The sequence below is a fragment of the Meles meles genome, chromosome X, assembly GCF_922984935.1.
Source record: "Meles meles chromosome X, mMelMel3.1 paternal haplotype, whole genome shotgun sequence".
In the NCBI taxonomy this organism is placed as follows: Eukaryota; Metazoa; Chordata; class Mammalia; order Carnivora; family Mustelidae; genus Meles; species Meles meles.
Window position 1 is genome coordinate 56,573,277 of NC_060087.1, and position 15,548 is coordinate 56,588,824.

The 15,548-nt window shown below is 42.6% G+C and overlaps 1 protein-coding gene across 1 annotated transcript in view; it reads left to right on the forward strand.

Annotated features, from left to right (window-relative positions):
• Positions 1-13,913, forward strand: part of AR (androgen receptor) — a 198,806-nt gene extending 184,893 nt beyond the window's left edge. Inside the window, exons 5-8 of the mRNA XM_045994962.1 lie at positions 4,149-4,293; positions 9,232-9,362; positions 10,210-10,367; positions 11,023-13,913. Of these exons, the coding sequence (XP_045850918.1) occupies positions 4,149-4,293; positions 9,232-9,362; positions 10,210-10,367; positions 11,023-11,178 (590 nt within the window). The 3' untranslated portion in view covers positions 11,179-13,913. The remainder of the gene's footprint in view (positions 1-4,148; positions 4,294-9,231; positions 9,363-10,209; positions 10,368-11,022) is intronic.
• Positions 13,914-15,548: the final 1,635 nt, after the last annotated feature.

The following is a 15,548-nucleotide window of genomic DNA, read 5'->3' on the forward strand; positions in this document are numbered from 1 at the left end:
TAGCCACCAGCATATCCTAACACCTTCCTCACTTGAGAAGCCGAGGCTGACTAGCCAATAAGGTCACTGGGAAAAAGACCTAAGGACTCTGGTTGTGTATGCAATGTGACAAAACAGAGGGTTCACAAAGGGAGAAAAGAAATACAAAAAAGAATAAAAAAGGAAAGTTGTTTGTATTCTTATTACTTATTTGGCTGGATGTCTTGAGGTCCTTTGTGTAACAGAGAATCAGCTTAATCTTTCCTACCTGTTGCCAACCACTTAAATTATCCTATTTATGGAATAGAGAACCTTTTCAAAGATGTGATTCCACTTAATCCTCACAGCAGTCCTGTTAATCAGAGAAGCTATTACTTCCATTTCAAATGACAAGGCTCAGAGAGGTTAACTAACTTGTTCCATTTGGTCACTTAACAGATGGAGCCAGAATTGGGGCTTACATTGTCTGATTTCTAATTTGGTGGTCTTAACAACAACCTAGTGCAAATCATTATAGCAGAATTTATATGACTTAGAGTCACTGGCTTTCCTCAGCTCAACCTCCAGAATGGGAAACCTTCTCTTTATGTTAAGAAGTCTGCAAGTCAGTATCAGTCTACCATCTAGCTCAACCAAGGAGATGATCTTTGACCCTGGGTCATTTAAAATGGTATCCTCAAAAGAAAGCCAATTGCCATATTCATAAGAACTGTTATTCATATCATCAGTAATTATCTACTAGTTCAAGTTATTTGCTCACTAAACAGATTGAGTTCCTATCTTGTGTGAGCCACTGTGCTAGGCATCTACTCAAATTCTGTTGTAAGTTTTCTGTGATGGTGATGATTTATGTAAATCACCTAGAATAGTACCTGGACATTAATAAATAATAACTATCAATTGAGAGTAGGTGAGTAGATTGTTTACAAGTACATTTATAATCAGATGTTTCTGGTTTGGAATCTTAGCTATATACTAGTTGTGTGACCTTGAGCAAATCATGTGTCTACATGTGCTTCTGTTTTTTCATTGGTAGAGGGGGTAGAACAATCACTAACTTGCTAATTGTAAGTAACATGGAGCTTATGTAGAAAGAGGACCTAGATGCTGTGTAAATGATAGGTCATTATTATGAGGCTTTCACTAAAATCAATTCAAGCTGCCACCAGCCTTACCTAGAAGTTCATGCATGGGTCCCAAGGATGCTTGGGATGTTATGTAAAGACCTTAGCTGTCAGATGTGCTATAGCAGTAAAGATTTCCCAACTGGCCTTTCTTTGAACACATTCTCCCAGACTAGATAGAGGACTACAGGTTTCCATTGCAGATTGCTGAGAAATTATAATTGACTGAATTTTATTGAAAAAACAGAATCCCAGTGACACTTTCTCTGCTCCCTAACCTGTTGGGTATGTTTCAGAACCTGACAATGACTCCTCTCAATTTCTCCAGAATAGCCTAACATAGTAGCAAATAGGTGTTAAGTGAAGGTATGCTGAAGGAAATCTGTAGGCTGGAGCTACTGTTTCCTCAAGTCATCCCTTACTTAATAGTCATGCTATCTGAGCAGACAACTCCAAAGGCTGGGCATTAAAAAACAGAGTTAAGTATTGTAATCATATTAGATCTATAGGAAAATTAGCCTGCTATGTTGCTGATATATACATAGTAATCAGGACTGAGTGCTAAGTAGGCCTCACTAAGGACCATTAGTATTATTATAATTACTATTACAGCCAAACTAAGCTTTCCCTCTTTTCTCTTCTTTTTTAGTTCTCTAGCATCTCAGGGAAGGAAAAAAGCATCAGTATTAGTGGCTTCCTTGGTACTTGTATAGTTTAATCCTCATTCCACCTAGGCACCCTCATATTCACACACCAAGCAGCCAAGTCTTTCCTTGCTTCCACTACAGAGGTTCAGGGTTCAAGCTCCCAGGTCCTTTCCCCAAGATGTGTAGCATAATTGGTCTCTGCTTTTTGTGTCCTACTAGGAAGAGTTAGTACCAGGAGTTCTGTGCTGCAGAATGACTTCTGGCTGGAAATACTCTGGAGTCTGAGACTTCAGCTAGTTTGTCAACATGTCACTACAGTGAAGACAAGAGGCAAAGGCCTGGGAGCTAAGACTGCAGCCAGTCCATTGAGCTGCAGTGGTGGTGATCTGGGGACTCTACAGTCTTTGCTGTCTACTAGGCTTGGGACCTTAAAGAAAAGGGAAATTGGCTTTTTGTGTTGGCAAGGACTAAGCAAACAGAACAATGTGTCTCTATAGTGTAGACTTCAGACCTGGGCCTGTGGCTAAGAAACACTCATGACCTTGGTAGTTCTTGAGCTGTGTCCTTCAGCAGTAGAAGGCAAAAAGCACTGAGGTAGAGAATCAGAGCACCTAGGTTCTAGTCCCAATTCAGGCACATATAGACTATATGACCATGGGGAAGTCAGTTAACTTGTCTGGCCCTCAGATTCATTGTTGGCAAAATGAGTGTTACATTGTCTACCCTCTAGGGTTATTGTGAGAGTTAAGTCAGGTCATCAACAAGAAAGCTATAAGCTTTATCTATATTCATGGAAGCATTCTTAATGAGGTATAGCAAAACAAACAGATAATTCTGGATCTTTTGGAGAAAAGAGAAATAGGGTACTGGTAGGAGATGAGCTCTGAGGTGATTCTCTAAACATCCAACTGTCTTGAAACTTCCAGAAGAATATAGGTACATCTGTTCTACCTTGTGGTATTCTGGAAGTAGCATCTAGCAACCTCCTTTCTCTGAGACTAAGGGAGATAATTTGGAGATCATCTAATTCCCATTTTATAAAATGAAAAAAAATATGGTTCATTATTCCATTTAAGTACTATCATATTAATAAATATAATATTAAATTAATATTTCAAATATGTGTACTTAAGTATCTGAACTGTGCTACGTACTAGGGAGGAAAAGATGAAAGAAAAGATGGTCCCTGTCTTCAGGAATCGACAAGTCTCATGGAGGAGACATATGTGTACATAAGTAAATTCTAGTACTGTGTAATGAGTGCTGTGATTGAGTAGGGGTACACAAAGTTCAGTAAGAAAGTAAAAGAAGAATCATTAAGTCTTCTGCTTAGGTGAATTGCAAAAGCCTTCACAGAGGAAGTAGCTTTTCACTGAAGATTTGAAAGATGAGTAGGTATTTATCAGATGGAACCCCTGATGATGGAGGAATACATTCTAGGCAAAGTCAACTGCCTGTGCAGAGATAGCAGAGGTATAGAGGCATGAGAAAGTATGGTGTGTTCAGCAAACTAAACATTTCAGAATAACTAAAACCTAAATTACAAGTGACAAGAAATTAGTCTAAGGAGACAGGTCACAAGGAACTTGTTTGTGCATAATAATTGCAGTAGGGCAGGAATGACAGGGTAGGAAACTAGCAGAGCCAGGTTACTTGTTGAACAGAAAATAACGGATAGGAAGTGAGAGCCAGAAAGAGGATCAGAGTAAAGAGAGAGCCTGAAGGTGGTGTAGAGAAGGCAGTTGCTATCAAAGGCATTACAACGTATGCTGATATGTATTAATATCCATTCCCCAGGGTTGTTAAAAGGGACAAATGAGATTATAGGTAGAAGATATCTTTTGCCAAGTGAAAAGTGTTGTCCACATAGGAGAAATGATTACTACGCTGCATCTTCAGAAAGGCATATAGTAATCAAGAGCACAGGCTTTAGAGTCAGACTGCTTGGCTTTGTAATGCGGTCTGCCAATTATTAGCCTTATGATCTTGGACAAGTTTCTTAACCTTTCTCTAATTATCTTTTATTCACAGAATGGGTTTACTAGTAGTACCTACTTTACTGAATCATTGTGATGATTAAGTGAGTTAATATAAGTAACATACTTCTATAAGAGTTCATTCATCATAAGCAGCCATTGTTAGATGATTATTCTCTTCCAAATGACAGTACAATTTTTTGCCTCCATCATCATCTCATTTGAGTAGCTTAGTGAAGTAGGGTGAGCAAGGAATATTATCCCCACCACACAGTTTGTTTTCCCCTGCTTCTCAGCATTAATGGTCCCTGGGTCTCCTCAGGAGCTGCCTAAGTGCCAGTGCTTCTCAGCCCAGTAGAGGGTGGGGACTTCATTCTGCCCATCAGTGCTCAGTCTGACCACTGCCTCTGCCCCATCTTCAGGCTTCCGCAACTTGCATGTGGATGACCAGATGGCAGTCATTCAGTACTCCTGGATGGGGCTTATGGTGTTTGCCATGGGCTGGCGGTCCTTCACCAATGTCAACTCCAGGATGCTCTACTTCGCCCCTGACCTGGTCTTCAATGAGTAAGTCTTCATGGGCCCAGAATTCACATAAAACATAACATCCTGGCCAGACTTCGTTGGTGGTGATGATGGTAATGAGAGTAACAGTGGCAGGGGAATGGTGGGTAGGCCATTTGGCCTGTATATGAGGCAGTAGAGGCTTCAGCCAGCCTTCCCAATCTGATGTGGCTTTGCCCTGCTGAAAGGCCACCTGGTGGAAAGCAGTGGGAGAGGGGGGTGGGTGCTAGCCATTCATTTCCCACCCAAGACCCAGTATTTTGGCCATGTTTCTGACCTGCCCTGGAGATTATCTCAACCTCATGTCATGGACCCTCTTATTCACATTGAGCAACATAGGGAATGGACAAAAAGACTAGCTGTGAAAGCTGAAGTTGCTGTGGTCCCTTTGCCACCACTGAGGGCTATTGCCAGTCACCATTCTTTAAGAAGTTCTTCTGTGCCAGGACTATACTAGATACTTCCTACACCTCTTCTCATTGAGCCCTCATGATAAATGATCTCCCCTTTTTATAGATAATATTTTTTAATGGATGGGGAAAATGAGGCCCAACAAAATAAACAAGATAAAGTGGCTCACTGAAGGCATATTGCTGACAGAATTAAAAGTAGGTCTGCATAACTCTTAGCTCTTATACTGCCTTATGGGGGTAAATGATGTGGAGGAGCAACTCTTCCAGTCTCTGGCCGCGTGACGGCCCAGCCACTTCCCTTCTCTTTATAAACAGATTTAAGTGGCACCTTAGTGGCTCCGTTGGTTAAGCATCTAACTCTTGGTTTTGGCTCAGGTTGTGATCTTGGGTTGTGACACCTAGCCCTGCATGGGGATCCATGATAAACAGGGAATCTGGTTCCCCTCTCCCTCTGCCCCTCCCCCCACTTGTGCTGTCTGACCCTCTCTCAAATAAATTAATACGTCTTAAAAGAAAAAGCCCATATGTCTATTGACAAATGAATGGGTAAAGAAGATGTGGCATGTATATATACAATGGAACATTACTCAGCCATCAAAAAGAATGAAATCTTACCATTTGCAAATATGTGCATGGGTGGAACTGGAGGGTATTATGCTAAGCAAAATGAGTCAATTAGAGAAAGACAATTATTATATGATTTCACTCATATGTGGAATTTAATAAACAAAGCAGAAGATCATAGGGGGAGGAAGGGAAAATAAAATAAGATGAAATCAGAGAGGGAGATAAACCATAAGAGACTCTTAACTACAGGAACAAACTAAGGGTTGCTGGAGGGGAGGTAGGTGGGGGATGGGGCAACTGGGTGATGGTCATTTAAAAAGAGCACTAGATGTAATGAGCACTGGGTGTTATATGCAACTGATGAAGTGCTGAACTCTACCTTTGAAACTAATAATACACTATGTTAATTAGTTGAATTTAAATAAAATAAATTTTTAAAAATTAGTAAATAAATAGATAAAAATAAAAACGAAAATCAGGCTTAATTAATCCTTGCCCTACCCACCAGCTCTATTTATGCTTCATGACTTTGGTCAAGGGCTCAGAGTTTGAAATTACACTTATCTCAACTAAAATCTCTGTTCCGTAATTTCCTACAACACTGTCTTTGGGCAGGACTTGACTTCTGTGACCTTCAGTTTCTTTGTTTATTAATATAAATTAATTTTTTAAATCATTTGTTATGATGACAAAAATGGGAGATAAGGGATGTGAAATGCCTGGCCCATGATAGGCAAGAAAAAAAAAAGAAATATCTTTCTGATCCTCTTTCCCTAATAGTGGTAATTTTCTCTATGTCTGCTGTTTGAGTTCCCCTGATAGCACTGTGACTGGAGCTGGCCAAAAAAAGTCTCCCCAAGGACCTTGAGTTAGTCTCACCACAGAGAATCCTTTTGGTCAGGGCAGGAACTGACCTTCCTTTCCCTCCAGCCCTCTAACCCAGAAGAGCCTTAAAATAAAATGTACAGGCTACTGGTTCCTTCCAGTATACCAGGGCCATATGGGAGAAAATGAGTATCCCCAGCTGCCCTTTTCCAACCCAGCTAACTCTGGTAGCCAGGAGCTAAGAATAACCATTGGGCTTTTGGCACAACCTGCTTTATGGTTTCCAGATCTCCAAAGAGTTACCTATGATGCCATCTTCTGGAGCAGGCCTTTAAAAGCCCTCTTCCTGTGTATCTCTCACCCATACCCTTCTGCTGCCCTCCAGTGATTGAATTAACACGCTGGGCACCTGCACCACCCCCCTCATCCAGAGTCCTAAGACCCTTGAGTCTTTGCAAGATGATAATCTTTGTTTTTTAAATCCCCATTCCCTTTTCTGCCTCTGTGTAAGTAATGTGGCACTCCTTCTCAGCTTTCTGGCCCACTCACATGTATCTCTTCTGAAGGCACTGTGGGACTCCCAAAATGGGCAGGGTCCTAGACCCATCCAGCTCCAGAGCTCCTGAAACAACGGCACCCTCCTTTCCTCTTGTAGGAACCACTATGTTCAAGCTCTAGAAACATCTAAACCAATGTTTCTCAACAGGCATGCTGGTGGCATTTTCAGAGGAATAATTTTTCATCGTGTAGGCTGTTCTTGTATATTGAAATATGTTTAAGATGCATGGCACCTGCCTACTAAATACCAATACGATCTCTGTCACTGTAACAGGCCAAACTTATATCTAGCACCCACTAGCGAGGTAGTACCCTCCAGTACCAGCCACTAATTGTTGCCAGCTTCCTCAAGATACTAATATGTGGAGACTCAAGCCCAAAAATAGAGAGAGGGACTCTGAGCCAACCCATTTCCTGATCTCTCTCATAACAAGCCCTGTCATCAGCCCTGCTTTCTTCTCTCCTCCTCCCTTCTTTGTGGAGAACACATGTTGTGAGGGTAATGGGCTTAGACCCCAGCTGTATGACCTTGAATAAACTGCTTAACTTCTCTGAACCTCAGTCTTCCCATCTGTAGAATGATGAATAGTATTATAATGGCACCTTCCTACATGTCATTTATTGAACACTTACTATACTCCAAGCACAGTGCTCAGTGTTTTCCAACTTGTATCTCTTCTGTTACCACTATCTTTTATTCTAACCTACCTCTACTCTCTTCCTGAATTCCATTCCTTCCCCCTTATCTTCTGCCTTTCACTCTCTTCTCCCTTTCCTTCCCGTTAACTCTCTCCTTACTCTTTTTGTCCTTTCTCCTCCTTGTTCCCTTCCCTTCTGAATTCCTTCTCTTGTCTTTCCCTTTTTCTTCTCTCTTTTCCCCACATTTCTCTGTCCCTGGCACTTGGAGCAGTATTACATCAATCCTTCACATCAGGACCATGATTTCAATAGTAAAAAGACTGTGGTGTTATCAACAGAGGTTTGGAATTTCAATAGACTGGAGCTGGATCATGTCTGAGGGTCAGCAGATCTTATTCAAAAATTCTTCAGGTTGAAAGACCTGAAGAAGACCTGAACACTGCCTTCATCAGTTGATTTGCGATACTATCTTAAACACTTCCTCTTTCTAGCTGGTCTCCAACCTGAATTGAATCTACTATCTGTCCCCCTTCCCTTTTTCTCCAGGGAAGCCAAGATCTCTCTGAGATAGGGTGCTGGGCTTCCACCCAACCAGTATCAGGCCTGCTTAGCCATGGAGAAGGCTAGTGGTTTGGGGACCAAGGTATCAAACCACAGCCATCAAGCCTAATCTAGGTCTTTTTCTTCACCACTTAAGTGGGTGTTAAATTACCTTTCCTTTCTCCACAAGATACAAAATCATTTTCTCTCTCTCTCTCTCTCTCTCTCTCTCACATACACACACACACATGCACGTGTACACACACACATGTGATTTCTGAAGTGCTGAAAACCAGGAAAACCAACTAGCACGAAGATGCTGTATCTTCCTAGAGGCCTGCGGTTGCCATGGGCAGTCATAAAACAGAGAGGTTGTTCCCCCTAAGAAACTGTTCAAACCTTGGTCACTTCCCTATTTAATTTATAGGTGATAATGTGATGATCTCTTGACAAGTCACTAGAGTAAAGACAGCTCACATGTGTTTACAACTCTCGAACTGTGATAAGGAACCACCATTATTTGAGGGAGCAGGCTCTCCTTCTAGGTACATTTAGATTGGACATTTGGAAACACTTCCTGGCTGATTTGATAAACATTGGAACTCACTTTGTGAAGGGACAGTGGGGAATCTCCTTCCCAGGAATTTTTTTTTAATATCTTTTTTTTAAAGATTTTATTTATTTATTTGACAGAGATCACAAGTAGACAGAGAGGCAGGCAGGGAGAGAGGGGAAAGCAGGCTCCCTGCCAAGCAGAGAGCCCGATGCGGGACTCGATCCCAGGACCCTGAGATCATGACCTGAGCCGTAGGCAGCGGCTTAACCCACTGAGCCACCCAGGCGCCCCAGGAATTTTTTTTTTTAAGTGACAAAATTTCTAGCAAGGGGAATGGAATTGATGCCAAGAGACAGGGGAATTGACAGGATAAATTACTGTGGTCACTTAGAAATCCTGGTTGCCTTACATTAGGGGTTGGTATCTAAATCTTATCTCCTAGAAATACTCTGTGTTGGGATGCCTGGGAGGCAGGTTCTGGCTTTGGTTGTAGGTGGGATATTAGAACTGTAGTCAGGGAGACCATGTGCCTGGCCCATTGTGTTCATTTAGTTAGGCTTTCCTGTCTCTGTCTCAGGAAACAGAGAGACACAGGGACCTGGAAATTCCATGTGCTAACCCATATCCTGACCAGGGAAGATGAGTAGTTACCAGGATGTCAGGATTTGGTTGCAGGGAGGGGACAAAAACAACCTTGTTCCTTGTCAGTGAAGCACCAGCAAGAGAAACGACGAGCTCTTCTTGGAGAACCTGTGGAGGGGAGGGCAACCAAAGACATTCCCTCTGAGCTTATTGTTAAGCCTTCCCTTACTCCTTTCCTTTCTCCATCTGTTTCCTCTACAGATACCGTATGCACAAGTCCCGGATGTACAGCCAGTGTGTCCGAATGAGGCACCTCTCTCAAGAATTTGGATGGCTCCAGATCACCCCCCAGGAATTTTTGTGCATGAAGGCACTGCTGCTGTTCAGTATTAGTAAGTGCCTGGAGAGACAAAAAATGCCACTGGGGTCATAGGGGCTCAGAAGGGAGCTACTTTTTCCATTAAAGATTTATAAAGGAGAAGCCAGCTCCTAGGCATTTCCCTTCTTCATTCACCCTCCCTCTTTCACTCTCTCTTTGCATCCTATTTTTTTTCCTACCAGGTATGAATTTCATGCCTATAGACTATTTTCTTTGCTAGAAGTCAATCTCTTAGATCCCCAGCTACCTCCAGTCTCTCTTTGGAACAAGGCTTTTGTGGCTGGCTGAACTTTTCCATAGCTTCTACCATAGAAACAGGCAAAGACCACATTATATTTGTTGCAGAAAGAAGGGATTGCCTCCTGGAAAGAATTTCCTCTTCTGCCAATAGTAGGAAGTCTGTGTAAGCAACTCATATAGGGTTTATTAGGCAGCCAAGTAATCTTTCTTTAATGTCTCTTCTAAGCAGAGTGCTGTCTTAGCCCCCATGAAGGAAAAAGGAAGCCAAATTTGATACTCAAAACTGTATATTTTAATTGTCTAAATCAGAGCTGGACTGTGACAATGTAAAACCACCAGTCCTAAAAAATGTATAAACAAGAAGACTAGAAAAAGGAAAGGCTCAGTAAATTTTATTTACTCAATGTGCTTCAGATTGTGTCCAGTTAGCCTTTTGTCTAGAACTTCCTGGCAGGCTGAAGGACCCAGGCATACAGACTTCAAATGACAGGAAACCGAGTAAATGGTTCCCTCCCTGTGGGGGTGGGGGTCAAGTTTGTGGTCAGAAAACTTGATGCTTTGTCTAATGCTCCTTTGTGGGCATGCTTCCCCTCCCCCATTCTGTCTTCACCCCACATCAGTTCCAGTGGATGGGCTGAAAAATCAAAAATTCTTTGATGAACTTCGAATGAACTACATCAAGGAACTTGATCGTATCATTGCTTGCAAGAGAAAAAATCCCACATCCTGCTCAAGGCGCTTCTACCAGCTCACCAAGCTCTTGGACTCTGTGCAACCTGTAAGCAAATGATGGAGGGTGCTTCATCAGGGAGAAGCAACTTGATAGAGCTAAGTGATCATATGCTCCTCTAGGATCTGGCACCACCTGTTGAGAGTTGCTTCCATTCTCCTCTGGCTTTGAGAGTGGTCCAGAGATAAAATGTAATGGAGAAGAAAGGAACACAGGTCGCGTTGTCCCTGGGTGTTATGAAAGAGGTGGAGGAGTTGAGAACAGAGCAACTCAGAGTCCCTGAGTTGGGACTCAGGGAAAGGGCTTAGAACAGATAAGTTCTCCAGGCAGACAAAACAGACCTGAATGTTTTTCCCCTGCTCCCTTGAATCATGTCTGTGTATTTGTGCACAAGTACGTGTGTGGACTTGTGTGTGAAGAAGAGAATGTGTGTGGGTGTGCACATGTGTGCATTCACCTGCATGTGCTTGGGAAGAGGAACACGCGGTCCTGAGTCAGAGAGCTTGCAATGGTGTAGGAGATCGCTTGGGAGCCCTCAGTAACTCCCTAGAGACCATTTAGTGTACATGTGTGCGAACACACACACATCCACAGGGAGGACAAAGGACAGGGAAGGAGGAAGAAATCAGAGGTGGGGGAAAAGCCTGACAGAAGCCAGCTCCTTGTCAAGCCTGTTTTCTCCCTCTTATTGCTCCCCCTACAGATTGCAAGAGAGCTGCATCAGTTCACTTTTGACCTGCTAATCAAGTCCCACATGGTGAGCGTGGACTTTCCAGAAATGATGGCAGAAATCATCTCTGTGCAAGTGCCCAAGATTCTTTCTGGGAAAGTCAAGCCCATCTACTTCCACACACAGTGAAGCTTTGGAAGCCCCCATTTTCTCACCCCACCCCACTCCCCTTTTCAGATATCTTCTGCCTGTTATAACTCTGCACTACTTCTCTGCAGTGCCTTGGGGGAATTTCCTCTTTTGATGTACCGTCTGTCATGAAGATGTTCCTGAGTTCTATTTGCTGCACTTTTCCCCCTCTTTTCCTCCTTTCTCTTTTTTCCCTTCCTATCTGACCCTCCCATGGCACTTTCAGACTCTGCTCCCTGCCATGGCTCTTATCTGTGTTTTGAATGGTGTTGTATTTCTTTAAATCCGTGATGATCCTCATGTGGCCCAGTGTCAAGTTGTGCTTGTTTATAGCACTGCACTGTGTGCCAGCCACACAAACGTTTACTCACCTAATGCCACGGGAAGTTTAGAGAGCTGAGTATCTGGGAAAACAAAACAAACAACCCCCCTAAAACCAAAAGTCCTGTAGGGTTTTTTCCTCTTAAAAATATAAAACAAACAGAATCTCCCCCCACCCCCCAAAAGGCCAACAGTGACTAGAAGAAGGTGAAAATTGCAAGCCCATGGAGAGTCATTGCTTTTTTTCCCCAAGTTCAGCCTCCCTGGGAGACTTTATTGTCTGCCAATGGCTATTGCCATTAGAGGGCAGGATGACCCCAAAGATGAGTTAGAAGGGAGGAGACAGATTTAAGAGAGGACAAAGAGGACAGATGGATCACCAGTACCTGCCCACAGCCTTGGCCTCTGATGGCTAGTCTCTTAACTGCAGTGCAAATCATTGTACTGAAAATGTGCTTCTTGTTTGAAAATGTGTCTGCCTGTGAACGCCTCCCCTCTAGCCAGTCCTTTTGCTCTCTCACCCTCTGCCTCCACCCTCAAATTGACTTTCAATAAGCTTTTCTAAGAGCTTTGAACTGAATGTTCTCTTCAGCCAAAACTTGGCCACTTCCACTGAAGAGTCAGACTAATAAGAAGGAAAAGAGAGATCTGACCCTTTGGAAGGCCCTATCCAGAGCCCGGTCTGCTTTCCCATTTGTTCAGGGAAGAGGCTGGGGCCGGAGTCAGAGGAAAAAGAATCAATGGGTTGGTTGGTTGGTTGGTTGTTTTCCTGCGTAGGGCGTTGAAGAGTTGATCACTTTTTGCCCTTATCTTTAAAAGACTTGAATGTTTTTTGCCTGACTCCATGCAGCTGCAAGCTCCCTCATACCCTCCCTTCAGTGTTTTGTGGGCCTGGACTTCACCACACTATATGACAGCCATGGTGGTGGTGTTTGTCCATTTATTTGGGCATGTTCACAGACTCTCTGCTAAGAGCTGTTACCACCAAGAAGGCTAGCAAGCCAGCAGTTTTGACATCTATCTCTAGATGCCACTAGGCTCAAAGACTTCTTACCAAATGTCTTTCACCAACTATCAGATCTCTGAAGCCCTTAGACAAACTGGAAAGAAGGCATCGATGGGACTGGACAAGCTGGGCATCTTGCCATTGTCCCTTAGAGATGACACCTTCTCACCAAGTGGAAAAATATCTACTTCTTCCTTCAGAGCAGCTAAAGGGAGCTATGCAGGTCAGAGTTAAAGAGAAAACTCAATTACCAGGGTGAGAAGAATGAAGGCACTAGAACCAGAAACCCTGTAAATGCTGTCCTTGCCACCCAGCATATCCAGCATATCCCATGACCTGCAGAAGTCATGGGAAGAATAGAGAAGAAACTAAGAGGAGACTGACTACTAAATTAAAGTCTTCAAAGGCAAAATCTAAAGCCAGATGGGCACCATCTGGTTGGTTTACTCATCATCCTCCTCTGCTGCTGATCCTGGGTTCTGACTTCGACCATACTCACTCAGACCCCCCCCCCCAACTTTTTTGCTGCCTCTCAGCCAGAGGAAAGCTGAAACATTGATACTACAGAACCATGACCTCCTTTGGAAAGGTCTGGTTTGCGTGCCTCCAGTGGGCTGCCATCCATGAACTCAGGGTGTGCTCCTGGGACACTGGTTTCATATGGTCCTTTGGCACACCTCCCTTTTGCTGACTTTGTCCCCCAGTCCTGAGTTCAGGGGGAATGTCCGCCTACTTTCTCATCTTGGCAACTGCCTCCTTACTTAGCTCTTATATTCATCTGCTAAATTCAAGAAATTAGGGGCCAGTTACCAAGCTGCCCATTTCAGTTGATTCACTCTACTTGTTGAGAGGACAGTTTCTGAGTGACATGCTATTATCTACATGGGTTTCCTTCCCTGATTTCTGTGTTGATATTAATAGCCAAATGAACTTGCAAAACAGCTTCTTTAAATAACAAGGGACAGGAAACCTAAGATGGGTGATATACCAGTCCAAGACTGCTGGACAAAACTAAAATTGACAGGTTCTCTTTCTGGGATAGGATAGACAAATTCTGGTTTTCTTAGTTAGGACATCATTTGGCTTATATAAGCTCACGAGATTACTTCTGGCTGTTTTAAACAGAAAAAAAATCCATCACTCTTTTCAGTTATGCTAGGTTATAGTTTAATAGTTCCTTTACATCTGTTTTAAAATTATTTTCATCTTTTATGGTACATCAACTTGATTATATCATCATTCTAATATCTCTCCTTGTAAATACTAGATGCTCTCCTTTTCATTTCTCTGACTACCAAATTTTTCACCTTTATGGATTTCCCAATTGTGACTCTTGTCTTTATGATTATATATGTTTTGCATTTGTGAAAGCCAAAAATCCGTGAAACAGCAGTGTAGTTGAAAACAACAACAACTAACTACTCTGAATTTCTGAATGGCAAGACTAGGGGAAAACAGCCTAAACAAGGCTTTAGGCCTAGTGTTTCTGTTGGGATTTCAGTGAGTGAAGGAGATTTTAGCATGGCTTTGTTCTCCCATGGATAAAAGGGGGATTTTTTTTTTCTTGTAGTCATTGATGTTCTTGCCAGTATAATTGACAGAAGTCTCATTTTGCATGCACTCTGCTGTACAAACAGTTGATGTGGTTGGTACACTGTGCTTATCCTTGAAGGATCGGCCACCTAGACCCACTCACCTGGTGAGCTGAAAAATGAGGATCACTCACCAGACAAGTCATGGTAACTACCTCCGAAGAGGTTTGCAGTGCTCAATGGGGATGGAGTGAGGAAGAGAAAACGAAGGAGCACCAGGGAAAAGGCCCCATCTGTGCTAGACAACAGACAACTGCCAGAGTCACAAATTCTGTGACCAAAGAAAAGAATCCTGTGGCAGTTTCAGCTCTTGTTCAATGAACAGCTCTCCCAGGCCTGGCCTCTGAGCTGAAACAGGGGTTGTGTTCTTTGTTCCATAACTTTTCTGTGCCACAGACAGTATCATAGTTCTTGGATAGTTCATTATTTTTCTAATGAGAATGCAATTTTTTGAAGGATTCTGTCATATATCCTTGAAAAAGAAAATCAGTAATTCATATATTTTTATGTATGTTCACTGGCACTAAAACAGAAGGAAAAAAAGCTTTTCTCTGTCCTTTGGATAGTTGCTGAGGTGATTTCAGGTTGAGAAATAATGTGCTGATGCTAGAGTCCCTCTCAGTCCATATTCTACTTCTAAATACTTATAGGCTTATGTAGCAAGAAGTATTCTATTGACACTTTAAGACAAAGTAGTTTCATCATCCACATGATAGTAACACTACACAAATGACCTAACTTGAGCTTTAAGTAGTTTCTGTTTGTTTCATTAGCCACAGCACAGATATATAGTCTTTTCTCTTTTGATATTCTGCAGGGCTCAAAAGCTGAAGCCACTTCCCTCTACCCTTTTCCATCCCTGTGCCAGGGTTGCACTTCATGAGACTCTCTCCAGACAGCCCTGTCACTATCCCTGCATGGCTCTGGGGAGACAATAGGCTGACTACTAATTATCTTGTGCCAGTTGCCCAGGTGAGAAGGCACTAGGCCAAAAGAGTGGCCTTTGTGCTCAACCCTCTGTAAGGAGTTATGAGAACAAGGAATGCTAAAGAACAGGATCAGATCCCAAACTTAAAGTCAAAATAAGCCATTTAACATGTGCATTTTCTTGTAAAAGGAAGTTTCTGCCCCTGCTGCCTTTTATAGGCAGGTCTGTTTCTCACCACTAATCTCTTTGAAAATCTTTGAAAGCAGTTAAATAAAAAGACAAAGAGATGAAAGCATCACATTATGTAACCAAAGATTACACTGTATCTGCTAAGATACCAAAATTTAAGAGCAGGGAGGGAACAAGCATTAGTGCCTCTTTGGTAAACTACCCAAAGACAGACTAAAGCACTTTGTTGTTGACTAACTTAGAAGAGTTTTGTGGGTTTCCTCCCCCCAACAATATACATGCTTAGAAAAGTGGAAGATAATTTTGAAAAAACTGGGTTTATAGGTCCTTCACT